The sequence below is a fragment of the Thunnus albacares genome, chromosome 6, assembly GCF_914725855.1.
Source record: "Thunnus albacares chromosome 6, fThuAlb1.1, whole genome shotgun sequence".
Lineage (NCBI taxonomy): Eukaryota > Metazoa > Chordata > Actinopteri > Scombriformes > Scombridae > Thunnus > Thunnus albacares.
Genome location: NC_058111.1, coordinates 30391283 through 30411181, shown reverse-complemented (window position 1 = coordinate 30411181; position 19899 = coordinate 30391283). Strand labels below are relative to the sequence as shown.

The following is a 19899-nucleotide window of genomic DNA, read 5'->3' as shown; positions in this document are numbered from 1 at the left end:
CCATGAGTCCACCTTCTGTTTTTTTAAAAAAAGTTGACAAGTCTTAAAAACCCTACAAATACTCACAGTCACAAGAGACCAATGCAGGCAAACGATACAACAGTTATGACGGCTGAACAGTGACCATCACTCTCTGCAGCCACAAGAGCGCAGCATTGCGACACAAATCGTACTCCAATACTGAGTTGAAAGAACAGCAACATTTTGGCAGGCACGAGGATGCTACTGATCCCAGTTCATTTTAAATTGGTCCTTGTCCAGTTTACATGGGGGACTGAAATCACTGTTGTTGCCAATCCTTAATCTACATCTTCTAATATTCTGAGATTTTTCTAGCTGATGCTACAAAGAGAAACAATTGAGAAAACATGTTGCTCAATTAAAAACAAAGTAGCTTATGAGACCTACGCATAATGTGTGTGATATATCGGCTAAAATACAAAAATATATGATTTGAAAATAAAGTTAAACATAGAAAAATATATATAATCAAATGATATAGTATGTACATGATCAATGGCCATGGGACCTATGCTTTAGTTTGGTCGGACTGAGTTATCAATGGACAATCAATGTATAGACTCCACAACTTAAAACCTTAAAACTTCCGTCCTTGATCGGGCTGCTTTATGCACTCTGTGTCATCCTGCTCTGATGAACGCGTGATGTAGGACATGTTGTGTGTGTGTGTGTGTGTGTGTGTGTGTGTGAGGGGAGGATGGGAGCGGTTCTGAAGGTCATCTGAAGGTCAATAGGCCGGGCAGAGAGGTCACCATACGGAACATTTTTCCACAGGGTTCATTGGTGAACTCTTCGGACAGTGGAAAACACGGGCGAACTCATCAAACTGGGAAACGCTGCCAATGACTCTGCAGGGGGAGGAAATGGAAACATCTAATATCAATGTTGACATCATGAGTGTGTATGTGCGCACATTTTGTGCAGTTCAAATGTAGTGTATTTTAACTTATTTCACAGGAAAAAGGGGACATTCCCGACATTACCTGTGCACTCCTAACTGAAGTTAGACGTGTCATTTTTTTTTGGATATGTTGTAATTGAAGAGTATTCTTAAAATGTAAAAGCAATGCACACAAATGCAACATACTGATGACTTTCTCTGTTTGTGAGTGGTTTTTGTTGGTGTGTGTGTTTTGTACCTGTAATGCTCTGGTGCATGTTTGTCAGTTAGCAGTTGCAAGTAGATGGATTGAGATCTTCTCTTCATACACCAGTTCTGAAAAGACAACATAGAACAATAAAGGGGCACTCCAGCAATTTAATATTGCACTTCCATCCAACTCCATTCCCTCCGGAGTCTGACATATTCTGATTTATAGTTCCTTTAATGAGATGAAGAAGTTGATCCAAAACACTGGTGTCCTACATTTCCCATAATGTAATTTAACAGTATCTTTCATTAGACTAACCCTGCTCGTTAATGTCCTGCATGTTTCTGTTGGCTAGATTTCTGTTGGAAATGTAAAGCCTGAAGCCACATCCAAGGGGACCCTAATGACATCATCAGGGTTATTTTCTCAGACTTTAGGATGCTACTTCCAGAGCCACAGGAGACGCATATACACACATACACATATACATCTGCTTTCAAAGGCTGAGTAGTAATAGTCCTACTGACAAGTTCACTGATCTTCATGAGTGAAATTGGTGGAATGCCCCTTTAACACAGCAGCAACCCAACTCGACCCAAGACAAAAACAAATCTGTCCAAAGCTGGACATAATTAGCAAAATCTGCACACGCATAACATGTTATAAACTATTTGTTGCTATTTAGATATTTTGGCGAGTTCACCATATTCATTTTATGTGAACAAAAATGTGGTTGAATTGGTTCACAGCTCAAAATTATACATTCCTTTTACTCTGAAATGAATCTATCCACATATATGCAATTTTCATAGCACCTCCTTGGAGTTTTTTTTAATGGTCTAAACACTGCAGATTGCATTAAAAAGTCTTTCTAGATTTTGCCACTGCTACAATGAGCCATGAATTTCAATGATGCTGATGGCTTTAAATGATAGATGTAATAGTTGCAGGGTGGTCTAGTGCTTCGAGACACTGTACTGTCATCAACTCAATGCTTTTTTTTATCCTTCCAATGGTTAATGGATCCATCAGCTAATGTTGGGGTAATATATAACTCCTACCTGCTCTGTATGATCAGTTGCTCTGGCTGAGAGCAGCAGCTAAATGATTTAGCATGTAAATGTAATGAAAAAACTGTAGTGTGGATTCTGTTGAGAGGCTTCGGTACCTGTGCAAAGGCAATGAAGAGCAGCTGTTCATGAGTGTATTTGAGTCCAGGCAGGGGCCTCTCTGGACCATGTTCCCTCACCCACTTCTGATACGCCTAGACAGAGAGACAGAGAGGTGAGTGGTGTTAAAATGACAATTTCCTCTTGGTAGAAATTCCTGAAATGTTACAGTATGTACTCTAACTACCTACCATGAACTATGGAAAATAAGAGAACTGACTGGTTGCATTTTGATATTATGATTATTTAAAATCATTCATTCCCTTTGCATTTGATTCTACACAAAACAATCCTTACTTCAGTGTAGACTACAGACATGCCTAATATGGAATTGAATTATGCAGCACCCCAGATCCTCCTCTGTCCAGATAAAACACATGTACACATTGATACAAGCAGAGGAAGGAAATTCAAGTCAAAATGTTTCTTTTATCTTGATTCTGGGGAATTTCTGCTCTTTACTTTCATGTAAATCAAGCATAGTGATTTATGAGGAATGAGATTAAAGAGGGACAGATTTTAGAGACATAAAGTATAGAACAAATTCTAATATTTAGACATTGAGACGCCACATAGCCGCAGTATTTGAACAATGATATCTGGTATAACTTACATAGTATGACAGCTTGAGTCCTCCCATGTCTGCTATGTTCTCCCCCAGTGTCAGACGACCATTCACCTAGACACAGAGAAAGGAAACTTGAACTTCTGAAACAGTAACATGTCTTATATATCTCTGTGCATGTCTGTATGCTAAATATGAAGCAACTGTCTACCAGCACCTCTAAATGGCCAACATCATCTAATTTGTTTAATCTGTATAAAAATCAAAATGTAAAATTGACACATTTTTGGTTATTCTTTCTTCACTGCGAGGTTACAAGCAGATACTCCAGACAGATCAGGCTAGCTGTTTCCCCTGCTTCCAGTCTTTATGCTAAGCTAGTCAAAAAGCAGAGGCTAAGATGGCAGCATGGGGCAAGCTCCAAAAACGCTGGACCTACATTTCCCGCAATACAACTTAGTAGTAGTGTCTTTTGTTAGAACCTCCTTGCCAAGTAAATGCCCACATTTTTCAAATCTGATGCCCCAGCTTTCTGTTATAAGTTTGTAATCTTCAAGCAAAAACCAAGATACAGTATGACATCATCATAGTATTATCATCAGAGTGTAAAGATTCAAGCAATGAGTGTGCAAACCCACCCTCTGGTTATACACAGTGAAATTATCGTAGAGCTTGACGATACATTCAGCCTTCTTCTGGAACTTTCTGTAGGACTCCTCGGTCCACCACTGTTTGAGGTTGCCATGACGGTCGTACTGGCCCCCTAGGGACATGAACCATTGCATCACTAAGATGAAGGGCAAAAGGGCAGGGGGGCAGTGTTAGCATGAAGACAACACAACCTGCAACTTTCCTTCACAGTCCAAAGAGCTGCCCAGCACGTCACAGAAGTCAAACTGTAAGGGGGCAAAAGTTAACCTTGGCTGATGTATCCGCTATATGAACTGCCTCTCAGCCAACTAAATGTAGTTAACTGTCTGTCAAAGAAGCTGCTAGTGAACAAACTTGGCAGAATGTTCACACCCACATTCAATGCTTTTGCTGTATCTTAAAGGGCAGCACTTTCACTGGAAATGAAAGTTAGAGATTGTGGCTCATAATTTTCTTTAATGCACAGTTGCAAGCAAACTACATGTCATAAATTGACACAAATCAGGAAAAATTTGCTCTCTCTATGAAATAGAATAGTTCAAAGCAATGAAGGGGGTTCAACTTTAAATGGTAAGAAAACAAGCTTTGTCGCAATGGATTATGGGTGAAGAGGTCGTCATTCTTACCCCAGTCATCATATCCGTGTGTTAGTTCATGGCCAATGATGGCTCCTATTCCTCCGTAGTTCAGAGACCTGGTAGCAGGAAGGAAGAATATTATACATTATATCTCGGTATCTACCAATTGCCTACACTATGAACTTTCTTTATGAAAACTGAATTCATAAGCAACAAAACAAAGCCTTGATCAATTCAATACACTTGAGATTTTCTGCTGCAGCTGTACTTATTTTGCTATGAGCACTAGATTATGGTGGCTAATGCTAGCTAATGTTAGCAGATCTTAGAGTTTGCTGTGTAACTGACATTATTGAGTCAGTTTGCAGACTTTGTGACTCTCCACTGCTTGTTCTGCTGTTACACTTCGTTTTAGCGTTCAGCATGAACCCCGTTAACTGCCACTTGGGGCATTGGTGTTGTTTAAAAGTTACATAGTCTCAATTGAAAGCAATAGTTTGACATTTTGGGAAATACACGCATCAGCTTTCTTGCTAAGAGTTGGATGAGAAAGTTGATGCTTTTCTTATATCTGTATGTTAAATATGAAGCTAGAGCCAGGAGACACTAGCTTTTAGCTCAGTATAAATACTGAAAGCAGGGAGAAACAGTTAGCTTGGCTACCAAACAAGATATAGCATGTTCATTGATTAACTTTAGAGGCACTGGAAGGTAGTTTCCAGCCTTTATGCTAAGCTAACCATCTCCTGGCTCTAGCTTTATATTTAACGTCTCCAATCTTTTCATCTAACTCCTCAATAAAGCAAACAAGCATATTTCCCAAAATGTCAAACTATTCCTTAAAACTCTTAAGCATGGAGCTTTAGTCTTCATTTATCACACTTTAGAACAGATGCGATGCCTTTTTGGCTGATTTAAGGTGTCTCATTACAGTCAGCTATTGCCTTCCTTTCCCTCATTTTGTCCCATTGTCCTCATTGCAAATTCTGCTCAGCCAAGGAAGATAAAGTGCAAGTCGCACTTGGGATATAATTTTGGATCCGTGTGCCTCAGATTGCTATTGATTAGAAAATATCAGATATCTGTTTCACATGTGAGGGAAGAATCAGCACTTGGGACCCTTTCAGCTGCACTGTGAACATAAATCTTCATTTCCCAAGTTGAGGATACAAAATTCAACACCCTGTAACATGTTCCAATCCTCAGCTTCCCTTATGTATATGCACCCACTGGTCCATAACTAACATGTGTCTCCCCACCTCTCCCTCCCCCTGTGCCCACTGCTTCCAAAAAGCGGCGGGTCGCTCCACCTCTCCTTGACCCTGGGCCAGGCTGGATTGCTGTCTTTGCGGCACATGCAGATATGGAGAGCGATGAGAGGGCAGACTCAGGGCTATTCACATGGCTACATCTGAAAATGACTTTCTGACAGCTAGTCGATATGCTGCCTCACACCAGGCCCGACTCCCTCGCTAAACTAACTGGCTGATTGAAGCTTCATTATACTCAATGTGATAGTGGTGGAGGTGTGTGTGTGTGTGTGTGTGTGTGTGTGTGTGTGTGTGTGTATAGGAGTAAGACAGCGAGAGTTTATGGGAGGTTAGGGCTACTGCAGTAATAACTTAAAGGGGACAGGTACACGCTTTAATACAATAATTAATTAATATTGATTAGCATGCATGGCAGCAGGTAGTGGAAGTAGTGTTGATCACCTCTAATGAAGACATAGAAGTGTTAGCTAATGTTGGGTACACAAACTGCTTGGTCTAATTATCTCATATTTGTGAGGTGTGTGTGGTTGCTCCGGGGAGTTGATATGAATGCAGGAGGTGCAGCTATTTGGACTGTATTGTATGTGTTGTCTTAGAATAATACTGAATACTGGCAGCAGTAGCTTTGCTCCTCGTTGAATAGCTTTGGTTAACAAAGGGTCTGTTGAGTGGGAAAAATAGTTGTTTACCTGCACGTTCCCTCCCTAAATGATACGCCTAGTGTCAATCGTCTTTTCTCTACTGCGTGCTGTTGCTTCCTCACTGACCATTTTCCAACCCACACTAAAACTTTTTAGATTGATTTGGTTTTAATTCCTGCCAGTATTTTATGAAAATCAGCTCGCGCAGAGTTGAAACTTGCTCGAGACGGGTAATCCATCACTGTGAACAATTAGTTTTTTTCATTTTAGAAGTTATGTTTTTTCACTTGCCACTGGGAACCATTGAAAAAAGACTGTTGAAGCACCTTCTTGGTGTGTTCAAGGGAACTCCATCATCTGACAATGACTTTGTTTGCAATCATTTTAATGTAAAAATATGTAATTTAAACTTTTACACTGTCCATGTTTGTGTATTATTTGTTGTCTTGAATTCACTTCCTGATGCATAACCATGAAAAACCTTTCAAAACAGTCCCTGCTTTAATGCATTACCTTGTCTTGATAACATAATTTTAAGTCTGATGTGATGTATGACTTTTCTCACTGAAGTCTCAAGTGGATTTTCAAACTGTACTGAAATGAATGGAAAATAGTGGCGGCCTAGAATGAAGAAAATCAATCTATAAAACTTTTGGTGAGCTTTGAAAAATGGTCAGAGGTACTTTGTACAAAGTTGTAAAGTGTAAGTAAAGTATACATAGGTTGTAATTACTGGGCCAAAACAGCATGATCTTTTAAAGCCAGACTATGTAACTTCTGCTGAACAGTGGTCACAAGTGGCAATTACAGGATAATGGCACAGAAAGGACTTAAAGGACATGACCATTACACATTATGACTGAGACCATGAACAGGAAACGACTAACATGTTTGCTGTTGAGGTACAGTGTGTTTTCCCCCTTGTTTTACTTTTGTAAACCATTGAAATGTTTTCCTATGACACGTTAAAATGTAGTGTAGCAGTAGCACAGGTAGAGAGGAGTCAAACACTGTCTGTTACAAAGCAATATCAATCTAAAGTTTGCCAACATTAGCTAGCTTTACCATAAGCTTCTGGTCATAACAGATCAAGTAAGGCTGTAGCAACAAAAGTGTATTGAAATGCGCAAAGATGTGTTTTATTGCTATTTCCTCTTTCAAAGGTTACAGTTTTGCTTTAAGGCAAATAGTAAGAAATAAGAGCTAGAAGGATTTTGTTGATATAGTGAACCTATAGTAGCCTGTTATATATCACCATCATATATCAGTCAGAATGTTTTCACAACTCAATGTCAAGGTTATGATGTAGTTTGATTACTTACTCAATATTTATAACTAATCAATATTACACTGGTTGTGTATAGGAGGTCCAACCCTGAATATATTCATTTCAGTTTCTACACACATATGCATACTTAATTATGATTAATTATTTATTCATATTTTAAAATTTATATATTATTCATGTTTTATATTTATAGCTGGGCATTGAACCTCAATACTTGTTTTAGTACTGATATGTGCCGGGTATAAAAATTTGGCATCACATGTCTGGTCAGATTCATAATCTTGTTCATTCATGGACCAAATAGTTCCTGATTTAAATCAAGATTTTGACAATTTTTAACTAGTTAATTCTTGTATGACTGCATATGTCAGAATAAGATTAAACATTTGAGAAATTTGGCTTCTTTCATGAAATTAATTAAAGAAATAAAAAAAGATAAACCTATACTCTATATCTCCTACTAATATATTGTCTAGCTATCACTATCAAAAATCAAATAAAACTTTAAATGACCATATTACCATCAAAAATGTAATTGGTTTGGATTTCACTGAAGAACTTCATTATCTAATGGCACAATGATATAAATGTTAATTTGGACAAGTATAAAACTGGAGAAAATATGCAGTCCTTTTTGGCATAAAGATGATCATTTTAAAGATATTGTGTGCTGCCATAGAAAAATATATTACTTATCAGCAGCTAATCCAAAAATATTAATAATGGCCTTGAAATACCAGAATCTGTCCAATACAAAGAGCTTCTATCTAAAATGCACAGATGAGGAGGAAATAATTTGCGTTCTGATTTAAATGCATGACTAATTTAAAGTTAGGGAGACTTCTGTGTGGTATTGGCATGTCTAATTTATACATTTCTCATTGCGAGCTTATTTGAGAGCCAGAGATGAGAACAAGTGAGATAAACAGATCAGATAGAGACGGACAGGGAAGCTATCTGCTCTCATGCACTGTCAATTTACTTGATGGGCTCAAATTTAGGAAGGCGACTTCTCAATGACACCTGTTCCATTAGCAGGACCTTGTTCAGTAATTGAGCTCTTGGTGGGTAGTTAAATTGGTTTAATCAGGTGTGTTGGGACTTGAGGCTTGCCAGACTAACATAGCCTTTAATGACCTTTGTTGTTGTGGCCGTTGAGATGTTGTTGCTTCCCTATGGAAAGCAGCAGGGACATGAGGAGGGATACTTACTGTGGGAACTCAGAATTGTACAAAGTGGGCTGAAGGATGCCGGCTGGAAAGACTGGGGGAGAGATAAAGATACAACATGAGGCACACAAACTATAGAGAGGAACAGGTTTTTATTGCAGTCTGCACAGAGGGAAAAGGACAGTGCAGAGGAAATGAAAAACACTGACTGACTTTAAAGCTGCACTAGCCAAGATATTTATGTAAAAGGCATCTATACTATCATCCCAAAACTCATTGTGCGGCTGCAATTGAGTGCAGCGACAAAAAAATTCACTCTATTTGCCCACATAAATGATTTCCTCTGTCCCCTAAATATAAACACGTTCACGCTTCATCCAGAGAAAACTGTTTTTCTAATGATGAATAAACCTCTTGACCTCCTCGGCATCATCACACACTCTGAGGATGACATTTAGTTAACTCATATCATCGCTATCTCTAAGCCCTTCAAAGTTAAAACGTTTCAGTCATCTCCTGTTGCCACATGCTGCTGCCAATCTGAAGTTGAAATAGCTGAAATATTATATAGATAAATACAGATATTGTAGCATTGAACGGTTGATTAAGGACGTCAGCTGCATATTGAATGTAATAATATCTTTGAATTGAAAGATAGTTCATTTCAGTGGAAAAACACAAATTGAATATCTTTGGGTTTTGGACTGTTGGTCGAACAAAACACAATTTCAAGTTGTTACCTTAAAGTCTGTCTTAAAACGATACTCATATACCCATATGTACATTAAAACAATTTTTGGTTGCACAATGCTTACTGCTAAAGCTAGCTTTAGTACTGCTAAAGCTAACGTAAGGCAGAGGTTCTCAAATGAAGTGGTTGTATTCCAAAGTTACTGTCTAGGCCAGTGAAATATATCCAGTATAACCAGTCAAATCATCTTCAGGGCAGATTTTTTTTTTTAATTTGTCCAATACTGAGTTATTGACATTCTCATCAGCTTCAGCTGTGCTTTGTGTTTAGTGCTACTTGGCAAACTTGGCATGCTAACATACTAAATTGAGATGGTTAACATTGTAAATTTTTTCTGCTAATCATCAGCAGTTAGCATTTAGCACAAAGCATTGCTGTAAAGCTTCAATGAGCTAGCATGACCGTACAGTCTTTGTTCATATATTTTTCACATTTTACAGACTAATCAATTAATCTATAATTGCAGACTTAAATATGTGTTGGTTAACATACTGTAGGATGGTCCAGTTTTAACATAATTACATTTTTTGACTGTTAGCAAATCAAGTCAAAGTAAAAAACTGACTCTACATTAATAAAGCTCTCCATGAAGAGACAAAAATGGACTGTATATGTAAGAGAGCAGCTTTTGATTAAGCCTCTGTCTTTGTCTCTTTATCTTCAAACAGAACCAGATTGTAGATATGAAATAAAGGAAGCCAAAATATGGATCTGCAGCTTAAGAATAATTTAATATTTAATGTAATAATAAAAATAAAATAATTCGATTAAAAAAATTTGATTAGAGAGAAAAAGAGAGTATGAAAATGAATACAAAGGAGAAAGAACAAGAGCTGAACACTGAAGCGGCGGCACATGAAATGAGAGAAATGATGTGTGGGTTAAAAAAAATGACCCAGGGGGCCCTGATGACTGTGTTTGTCTGACTCCTCCTGTCCTCTAGCATCAGCTTGCGAGCACACTATTGATTTTTCAGCGAGAGATTTAATCCAGCAGGCAGGCAGACACAGACAGTGGGCCGAGCCTGGGAGAAGACGGGGAGGGAGGGAGGGAAGGAGGGAGGGGTGAAATCGCAAGGCTAGATTTGTTAAAACTCAGGAAGGTGTTACCGCTTGTTTTTCCTCCAGGGTGGTATTAAGTATGTGAGGTGGAGATCGAAGCAGAAAGTGAGTGATGAGAAGGAATATGATATGAGGAGGTGGACGCTTTTGACTTGGCCGTTTGACTTGTCGAAAACAGACGGCAACATGGTGTAATTGCGTGTAACTAATGCATGGTCCATGTCATGGTGCAGAATGGCAATGGGAGAGATGTGTGTGTGTGTGTGTGTGTGTTTGCGCTTGTGTGTGGAGACAGATGACAGAGAGAACAAAAATATCAGTATGTGCCATGAACAGTCACGCACTCACCCATTTGGTTCTTGTTAGGGAGGTAGTAGGCATTAAGGGCCTGAGGAGGGAGAAGCCACCTGAGGATAAAAACAGGAGTCAAATAAACAGGGTTTTAAAGATGGGATCCTTCACACACACTCACACACTCAGATTACTCATCTACCTCCTCGAAACACACCCCAATCCCGAACAGAATCCCAAACGCCTCTGCCTGTCCAACGTGATCTCATGGGATAGCATATAAATAGCACGCCACCTTTAGGGACATTTTATGTGTCATGTTTACACTTTTTGTGTTTTTCATGTGTCATTTAATGCTGTTTAATCCCCAAAGACTTCCATTGCTTTCCAGTGTTACAGCAGTCCACGTCACATGACTGTCAAGTTTCTTTTGGCAAAAACAACCCCCCCTCATCTTAAAATATGAAATATTTTAAGATAGTTTCAGTATTAATGCATTTTGATGACATATCTAGCGAGAAATATTAATGCAGAGAATGTATATGATGTTTAGTTTGTCAGTTATTACAAAGATTTTTTCAGGCTTTCTATCGTTGCTATGGTGGTTGCTATAGCCACTGCTATTGCTGAAACCACCTAGTTGCATGTTGTTTGAATTATTGTCTTTGCGTAGTTATCTGAGCTGTTGTGTTATTTGTATTTTATGTAACTGTTTGATGATGCTCTTTCAATAAAAAACCTAGATTTTGGAGCGTCCTAGGGACGAACTGAATTTGAAATCCAGAATTTGATGTTTTGCTATTGGCCTACTGGAGGACCTGCCGCAGCGATTTCCTCACTGTCACTGTGTTAAGGTTTTCTTTTAATGATATCTTTAACATTTTTCAACACAAAAACATGAAAGTGTCCCTGATAACTTAATAATATGAATTTAATGTTAAGGCCATCAGTTTTAATTATTTCTCCTTTGATTTTGAGAAATAACATTTTTGGGGGTTTTTTTGTCGGTTTTCGATTACCCAGAGCCTCATTGACGTTGGTTGATGTGTTATGGGTGGACTTGGCGCGTTCGACTCCTGTTTTAGCTAAAATATCTGAGACCAACACCTTTACCTTTTCTTAAGATACATCATATAGATGCGGTGTAATTACTAGTTTGGCTATACTAGATATTTGATGTATGCAGTAGACATATGTTTTTATGACCCTTATTTTGCAAACTGAAAGAACTACAACTGTAGTGCTGATTTGTATCAATCTGCATGGCACGGCTCTAGGGAACTGTAGTTTTTAAAAAATATTAGTGTTTTTCCTAGAATAGGAGGTTGTAAATACTAAATTGAAAGTACACTGAGGAGTTTAAGGGGATGGTAAACACATTTGTGTAATCAGATTTTAAATATCTAATTGTTAAATGGGTGAAAATTAATTGTAACCATATTTTACCTATATTTGACAGCACAGTTGTTGACTATACTCACATGATAGCTGAGGTCAGTATCTCTCTATAACTGTTGGTCTCATGTCTTTGGCCTGTTTTGTTGCTGAATTATAAGCCTTCAAACATGCACTGTAGTCAAGGTTCAAAGGTCAGTATTTCAAAGCAGGAGCCATGTAGAATCTGCATACTGACATATGTTACTCTCCAGTCTGAGACCTTTCCAACGATGTATTTGGTTGAGCTCTACGACAAAGTTTTAATTTTCTCATTTCATGGACACAAACCGTCCCAGGCCTAGTTTCAGAGAAAGCCCAAGATATAAAATGAAGCTTTTTGTTTGTCTGTTTTCTTTTTTAGTGGAAATAATGACCAAAATAGTCACCTTCAGAGTTTACAATACTGCCGATAATCTAGGCCATTACTACAGGCTTGGAGGAAGTGCTTGGGTTAGGGTTAGGGCATAGGCTACTATTCACACAACCCTGGAGATTTTTCTATCTTTATGATTCTCGGTTTTGGGATTTATGTCAGCATGACATCGTCCATTCAATCAGAATCTGAATTGCCTTGTTGAAATGTGCTATACAAATAAACTTGCCTTGCCTTTTATTAGCCAATGCAAGCATACAAAGAATGCTCCCAAAAAGTGTAAAAGAGAAGAATATAACAAAACAAAATAATAACAAAAGTCAGGTAAAATTAATATTGATAATTATAATGAAATAAACAAAGTAATATTAAAATGAAATTGAAATTTTAAAATCTATTTACAGAATAGAATAGTAATAGTTTTGAAATGGGATATAAAACTTGAAATATTGACTGTACAAAGGAAATATGGACTGTGCTAAGAAATGAAGTGTATGAAATATATATATACATATGAATGAATATGAATAAATATATATATGAAGGTGACAAGAGCAAAAATTAAATGTGACATGTGCATAGATAATTAAATTATGTATCAGTGGAGCCTGAATGTAATGCACAATCTAAAGTCCAGTTTGATGAAATATATGAAAGTGACAAGTGCAGGGATTAAATGAGGGATAACCCCGTCTACATCCCGTTTATATGGCCATGGCACAAGAGTTGATGCACACACACACACACAACGTTGGAAGTGTATTTAATAAAGATTTCATATTAAATATCCTCAGCCACATATTCCTGGAAATTAAATGAGCAACATTTTACAGTCACAGGCTATAAAATGCCTTTTCTTAACAGAGATAGTGGTGTTTGGATTTGAATTGGAGACCACCAACCACAGACAAACCCACAACAGTAGTCAAACGCGCCAAGTTACCCACAACACAAGGTACTTACCTAGTTTTCCGCTATCCAAACCTGACAAAAAAACTATCAGTATTAAAGGACAAATAATTAAAACTGATGGCCTTAACATCAACCTATCATATTGTTGAGTTATCAAGGACACTTTCATGTTTTTGTGTTGAGAAATGTTAAAGATATCATTAAAAGAAAACCTTAACACCGTGACAGTGAGGAAAACACTTCCAGGCAGTGGATCCTCCAGTCAGCCAATCGCAAAGCTTCAAACTCTGGATTTGAAATTCAGTTCCTCCCTTGGATGCTCTAAAATCTGTGTTTTTGATTGAAAGAACATCATCAAACAGTTACATAAAACAACACAAATAACATAACAGCTCAGATAACTACACAACGCAAAGACAATAATTCAAACAACATGCAACTACGTGGTTTCAGCAACAGTGTCCATAGCAACCGTCATAGCAACAATAGAAAGCCTGAAAAAATCTTTGTAACAACTGACAAACTACTACATCATATACATGCACTGAATGAATATTTCTCACTAGAAATTTCATCAAAATGCATTCATACTGAAACTGGAGTGTTTGTTTTTGCCGAAAGAAACTTGACAGTCACTAGATGTGGACTGCCGTGATACTGGGTTGCAATGGAAGTCTATGGGGACTAAACGGCGTTAAATGACACGTGAAAAGCATAAAATGTGTAGTGATAACGTGCAAAATGACTTAAGAAATTGCTGTGTTATTCATATAATTCATATTCATTTAGTGATACCAGGCTGGCCTCTCTCACTCTCTAAACCCCCTGGTGAGAAATATTCTGTGTGTGAGGTCCCATGGCCAAAGTTCCTCTCTGCATATAAAAACACGGACAGTTCCTTTATGCTAATCCACTTAAAGCCAGACCAGTCGATTGGCACAAAATCCCCCAAATGACTCTGAAACTGTGAGATGCCCTTGTTCTAGGAGTGAAAGACTGATGGCTCTGCATGCGCTGCAGAGAGATGGAAGGGAGACAAACACAGGGAGGAGGAGGAGTGTTTATTTATTTATTTCCATGTGACAAGACAAACTGAGGGATGAAAGGTTCACTTTTTGGCGATAAAGGGGGAGTATGTGAATTAACTCTTCAGGGCGTTGAGTGTGGGCTAATGATACTGTACAGTTGTTTTGAGCACCTTGGAATACTAATGTGACTGTAATGTGTTGTCATAGCGGAGAAGCACTCAATCCAGGCGTAGCGGGCTGTATTTTATAAAAAATGAACCGTATACCCCACAGCACTTTTCTGCTGCCTGGCTGCTATAGATAAGTAAATCAAATGGATTTTCTCCAGCTGTGTATGTCAATTTTGTATCTGTTGGTTTGATTTAGTGGTGCATCAACAAATATGTCAAACTAAACAGGGATGCACATGGACACATGTTAGGCATGTCAAACATATTAGAGACACACACTCAAAGTGGTGTAACTGTGTGAGCCTCAGCTGGATGAGCTCGGACAGGATTTAAAGTATATTAACCTACTTTAATTGCTTTGCACCGCATGTCAGTTAGCCGAGTTGGCTAGCTGTTGTAGCTTGTGTAAGATGTGTAGATATGAAACTCACGCCGTCTTGTCCACCTCTTCATGGATCTTCTTGACTGATAGCTTGATGTTAAACTTGATGCTGTTGAGGATGTTCTTGAAGTAGGTCTTCTCATCCACATCAAACTGCAAAGCCACAGATATGAAGTAAGTTTATGTAAACCTTTAGTGTATGTATTAGTTGGGTGTTTGTGGAAGTGTGTTAAGTGTGGTGGCCAGACAGAACCACCAAGTCAGCTACTAATTTACTGTTACTTTGTAAATGGTGGTATTCTGTGGCAACTGTAACACAACTTATTTATGATTCAACATCTAACTTGAAAATGGACTTGCAGTAGTTTATTGCACACAGATCGACAATTGGTTTTGTTCACTTGCCAAAGGGATTTAATGTAATACTTTTGCAACATCTCTGTCTTTTAAACTGACAGTAAACACATCATCTTGCTTTTTAAAAAAATCTCTTGCTTGTTTAGTCTCACAGGGCCAGATGTGCCTCTGTCAGTTTGTGACAAAAATACACATCTGGACAGACTGCTATTTGAAAATTGTGGTAGCAGATGGAGTTTTCGCAGCATCGTCCAACTCTTGAGTCTGTGTACTTAAGTAATGTAAGGAGTAGAGCCAATGATACAGGTGAAGCAACACTCTGCTTATGAATAAAGTTCAGTTGAGTTCAGAGTGAGTGCTGGTAGGCAAATTTTGTTACCTCTGGTCAGAGACAGTTGAGCTGTTTCCCTGTTTCCAGTCTTTGTGGTAAGCTAAGCTAACCAGCAGTTGATAGTAGTTTCATATTTACTTTACAGACATGAGAGTGGTACTGATTTTCTCATCTGATTTGTAGACAGCTGATAAGCTTATTTCCCATAAATGTTCTCAAAAACTATTTATTTAAGGTAAGATAAATGCTTCAAAAGCTGGCAGGTTTTTCTCCCACATCAAATTTAATGCAACTGTACTGTAGCAATTGTGAACAGCAGAGTCACCTATTATATACTGTCATCAGCAGTCCAGTGGTGTGTACTAGGGCTCAAGTCCAGTCAAGTTTAACAAATTTTATGAACTGTGTAAATGCAATGCATACACATTAAGGAAGTATATTGATCCTTTACTTAAAGGTACCCTGTGGACTTTTTGACCACTAGTAGTGCTGTGGAGCACTGTTTTTACAAGGATGTAAATGCACATACGTAAGCATACGGGCAACGTGATACATATTCAGCCCAATGGTTCCATACTATTCCACTGACTGATGATAATGCACCAAGAAACGTTGCAGATGAGCTGATAGCTAGCTAGCAAACATGGATGTATGGTAAACAATATAGGTTTTAAAATATTAAAAAATGGATTCCACACATTTGCTAGGCAATTGCAAAGCTGATTTCTTGGAACATTTTGATACCTGCATTGTTTACATCCATGTTCACGTGCTAGCACATCATTGCTGATGCATGGCTGCATTTTTTGGCACGTTTCTGCCACCTGTAGATCAGTAGCACATCAGAAATATGCATTGTGTTACCCGTACACCGGTATGCGTGCTCAAGAACAAACATCGCTCCATAGCGCTACTAATGAACAACCAAAAAAAGGCTTGTATCAGCAGCTACTCTGGATTGCAACACGTTTCAAGCTTGGCACTCTTCCTCAAGCAGCATCAAGTCCAATCCAAGCCTTTTTTATGCTCTCCATGTCATTAAAGGCCTTTATCTGGGCACATATTTAGTGTATTCTCACTTTTATGCAGAGCTACCCTGCTTTTTTTGTATTATCACTGACCTGTTTGGGAGGTCATTTTCTGTCTTTTACTTGGATTCTTAGTTTCCTTCCATCACTGATGCTAACCAACATAGTTGTCTACAAGTTCAGTGTACAGTTCTCCATCAACAAACTTTTGACTGCATAGTTTTTAGGGCTGGGCTGCCTGTTCCCAGGTTTTGCATGTGCTTCCTGCTCAGATCAACATACTTAATGTATTTTATTATATATATTTGAATGGAGTTGTCAGTGTCTCTTGGGTTAATTCATTCCTGTGCATGATGTATTTTTGCTCCATCTGAATACAATCTCCCAGGATATATGGTAATGCCTGATGGAAAATCATTCTAGAAACAGAGATAGACAGAGGGGGATGCTGGGAAATAGTATTTGTGTGTATGATGTATGGGTATTCGTGTGTGGTGAGGAAGACCGGACAGTGCAGAATGAAATAGGAGGCTCATGACTCACCCCATATTCTTTGTCTATGAGCTCTGGTTTGAGCAGAAAGTCAGGGTATCCTGTCATCACCATCATGTGTTTCAGCTGGGGGGGAAGAGGAGAAGAGGATGATGGAGGGAAAGAGAGGGAGACAAGTAAACCTACCCAACACCACCGTACATCCACTTGCAGTAACTAATAACCACCAATACACACTTGTTTCTGGACCCAGGCGCACAACCATCCGAGCACACACCCATGCATCAACTAATCAAGCAAACCCAATGTAATAGGATTATAGGGAAGCTCTTTATATTCACCATGGCCCTCTAAAAGGATTATAACTTCAGATTGTAAAAGTATTAGAGGGGATATCTTGCAGTGCAGACCCTAAATCAGCACCACAGAGAGATCCGGATTAGGCGATCCTCACTTCTCAATGTCAAGTCCTTGATGTATTCTATCACACACTTCCATCTAACCAAGCAATCAATCAAACCCCCAGAAAGAAAAGAATTGCAAGAAATAATTAAATCCTTTTCAAATACTAATCGGATCTGGCAGGGATTCATGTTCGTGATAGAGGAGCTGAGTTCGTTCTCCGAACCTTTGCTCTGGCAGCTTCCTTGGTGGCCTCATCCATCCAGTCCAGCTCATGCAGCCGGAGGTCCAGGGCGTGCTTTATGTCCTCCACCAGCTCCTGTACCTGGAGGGAGATCACATCATCGGAAGAAGTTTTAAAACCCCTGAAAACATATTTTCTCAATGCGCCTACACTATTTTCAGCTAAAGTTGGAACAGTTTTTGTTATTTTACATTTCTGTATTTCTTTTTTTTCTCTGTGCTCTTCTCACAGTTTTTAAGTAGGTGGAGCTCAGTTGAAAATGTGAAAAAATGTGATGTCACTCCCTTGTGCCAGTCAGAATTTAGAAATATTTTAATCTGATGACGGTCGATTGGTTGTTTGGTCACTAAATCTGATCAAACCACACCCACATGATCTTGAAGAAGCAAATTAGCTTTCTTCCTTCAATGTTATACTCTTAATAAATAATGTGTATGTAGTTATAAATATTTAATATCATAGAGAATAACTGAATATTTGAAGCCACATTTTCAGAGTCTTTAACTTGTAGAATCCCCCAAAGCCAAATAATTAAAGGTGTAATTACAGTGTAAGGTCATTTTTGCACAACTCTTTTGAGCAGGGTTGCCTGTGTTACTCTAACTAACTGATCATTTGGATTTCTGTTATATTAGATTGCCTACACTGGTGGTTTTTCTGCCAGCTTTGCTGCAGATTTGATCAGTCCATTGTCTTAAATTCAAATTCCCATGTCCAATATCAGATTACTACTGACCGTATGTGCAGCTGAAACACACCATAAACCATAAGCCAGTGCATTCAGCCATCACTGAATTTCACTTTAATTTTAAAAACGTAATGGAGGCATGTTTCTATTTTCCAGCTCTAAGCACCAACACAACTGGAATGGTGCAGCTGACTGAAATGGGATGCTTTAACTTGTAGGGCGATAACCAGCAAATTACTGTGTGACATGGATAAAAATTGCCATAAGGCTTGCAACATGTAGAGTACATAGATGTCATTATGTGAGTAAGCTACTGAGTTGTCACATTGTCTTTTTTCCTTCTTGGATTGTTTTCAAATTCCTGTAGATCCCATCAATGGTATTTAGAGATCAATTAAAGGGGAACTCCACTGGTTTTACACATCAGAGTCTGTTTACAGGTATTGGGAGTACTACTGCATATTTGAGAAAAGTTGAGCAAGCCTGCTCCGCATCTCAGGTTGAGGCTAGCAGCTTGAAATTACATATGTTACTAGCATAACACACTCAAATCATGTATGTATAATAAGAACTGGATACAGCATCGGAGGCAGGGCCCCGTTCATGCCTATGAAAGTTGCTCAGTAGCACTGTAAGGAAGTTACCCAGATGAAAATATACTGCACACGCTCTATAGACCCAATGTGCCCATACAGCATGCTCACTAGAGACTTCCACTGGCCCAGATGGCTAACTTCCGGTTTAGTCCCCTGCTTACTTGAATGGGGATAAAATGATTATATCATGCAGCTCTTCTAGACTTTTGAAATGTGATCGGACCGTATGGATCAAATTCTAATAGTGAAATGAGTAAATTTGCGAGGGTTGTGACACTAAAAAAATGTATCTGCAGATATACAGATGTCTCTTTCAAAATGTAAGTCTATGGAAAGTCTTTTTGGGCCCAATAGCATCACGTCATGTGATTACACGGTTTGATTCAAATCTGTACAGTCAAGTGAATCAAGTCAGGTTGCATTGTGGGTAATGTAGTTGCAAGGTTTTGACAAAGAAGAAGAATGCATAGAATAAAAAAAGACGGTATCTCTGGTTCGACTACATCATTCCTTTTTTTTTTGCATTCCATCGTGAAGTTGATGATGTTGTAGAAGTGCTATGCTAAATCAGTGTGGTACTCTTTAAAGTTATACCTGCTTGCTGCACTGACACTGACTGTTGGCAGTGGACATTAATCATGCCTTGCAGATTTGTACAATATGAATATAATTCATATGGATACTGGGCAGTGCTCCAACATGCTTAGATATCCGTGTGGAATGAACAAAAACAAGCATGCAGAAGAATCAGTGTAGATAGCACCAGGTACCTAATATTTAACCAACATTTTTTTTTGCCTAACCTTGAACATACCTTGACCATAGTTTATTTGCTTGCCATAACCGCCATCTTATATGGGTATGTAGTTGCCATGCGCAGATGTATGTAAATGTAGAAAGAAGTAATTCTAA

The 19899-nt window shown here is 38.5% G+C and overlaps 1 protein-coding gene across 1 annotated transcript in view; it reads right to left on the bottom strand.

Moving 5' to 3' along the window:
* Window positions 1-26: 26 nt before the first annotated feature.
* Window positions 27-19899, bottom strand: part of LOC122984679 (endothelin-converting enzyme-like 1) — a 46373-nt gene continuing 26500 nt past the window's right edge. Inside the window, exons 8-18 of the mRNA XM_044355272.1 lie at window positions 17686-17784; window positions 17109-17183; window positions 14899-15002; window positions 10605-10663; window positions 8487-8538; window positions 4124-4191; window positions 3485-3609; window positions 2895-2960; window positions 2281-2376; window positions 1161-1237; window positions 27-869 (exon numbers count right to left, since the gene is read on the bottom strand). Of these exons, the coding sequence (XP_044211207.1) occupies window positions 770-869; window positions 1161-1237; window positions 2281-2376; window positions 2895-2960; window positions 3485-3609; window positions 4124-4191; window positions 8487-8538; window positions 10605-10663; window positions 14899-15002; window positions 17109-17183; window positions 17686-17784 (921 nt within the window). The 3' untranslated portion in view covers window positions 27-769. The remainder of the gene's footprint in view (window positions 870-1160; window positions 1238-2280; window positions 2377-2894; window positions 2961-3484; window positions 3610-4123; window positions 4192-8486; window positions 8539-10604; window positions 10664-14898; window positions 15003-17108; window positions 17184-17685; window positions 17785-19899) is intronic.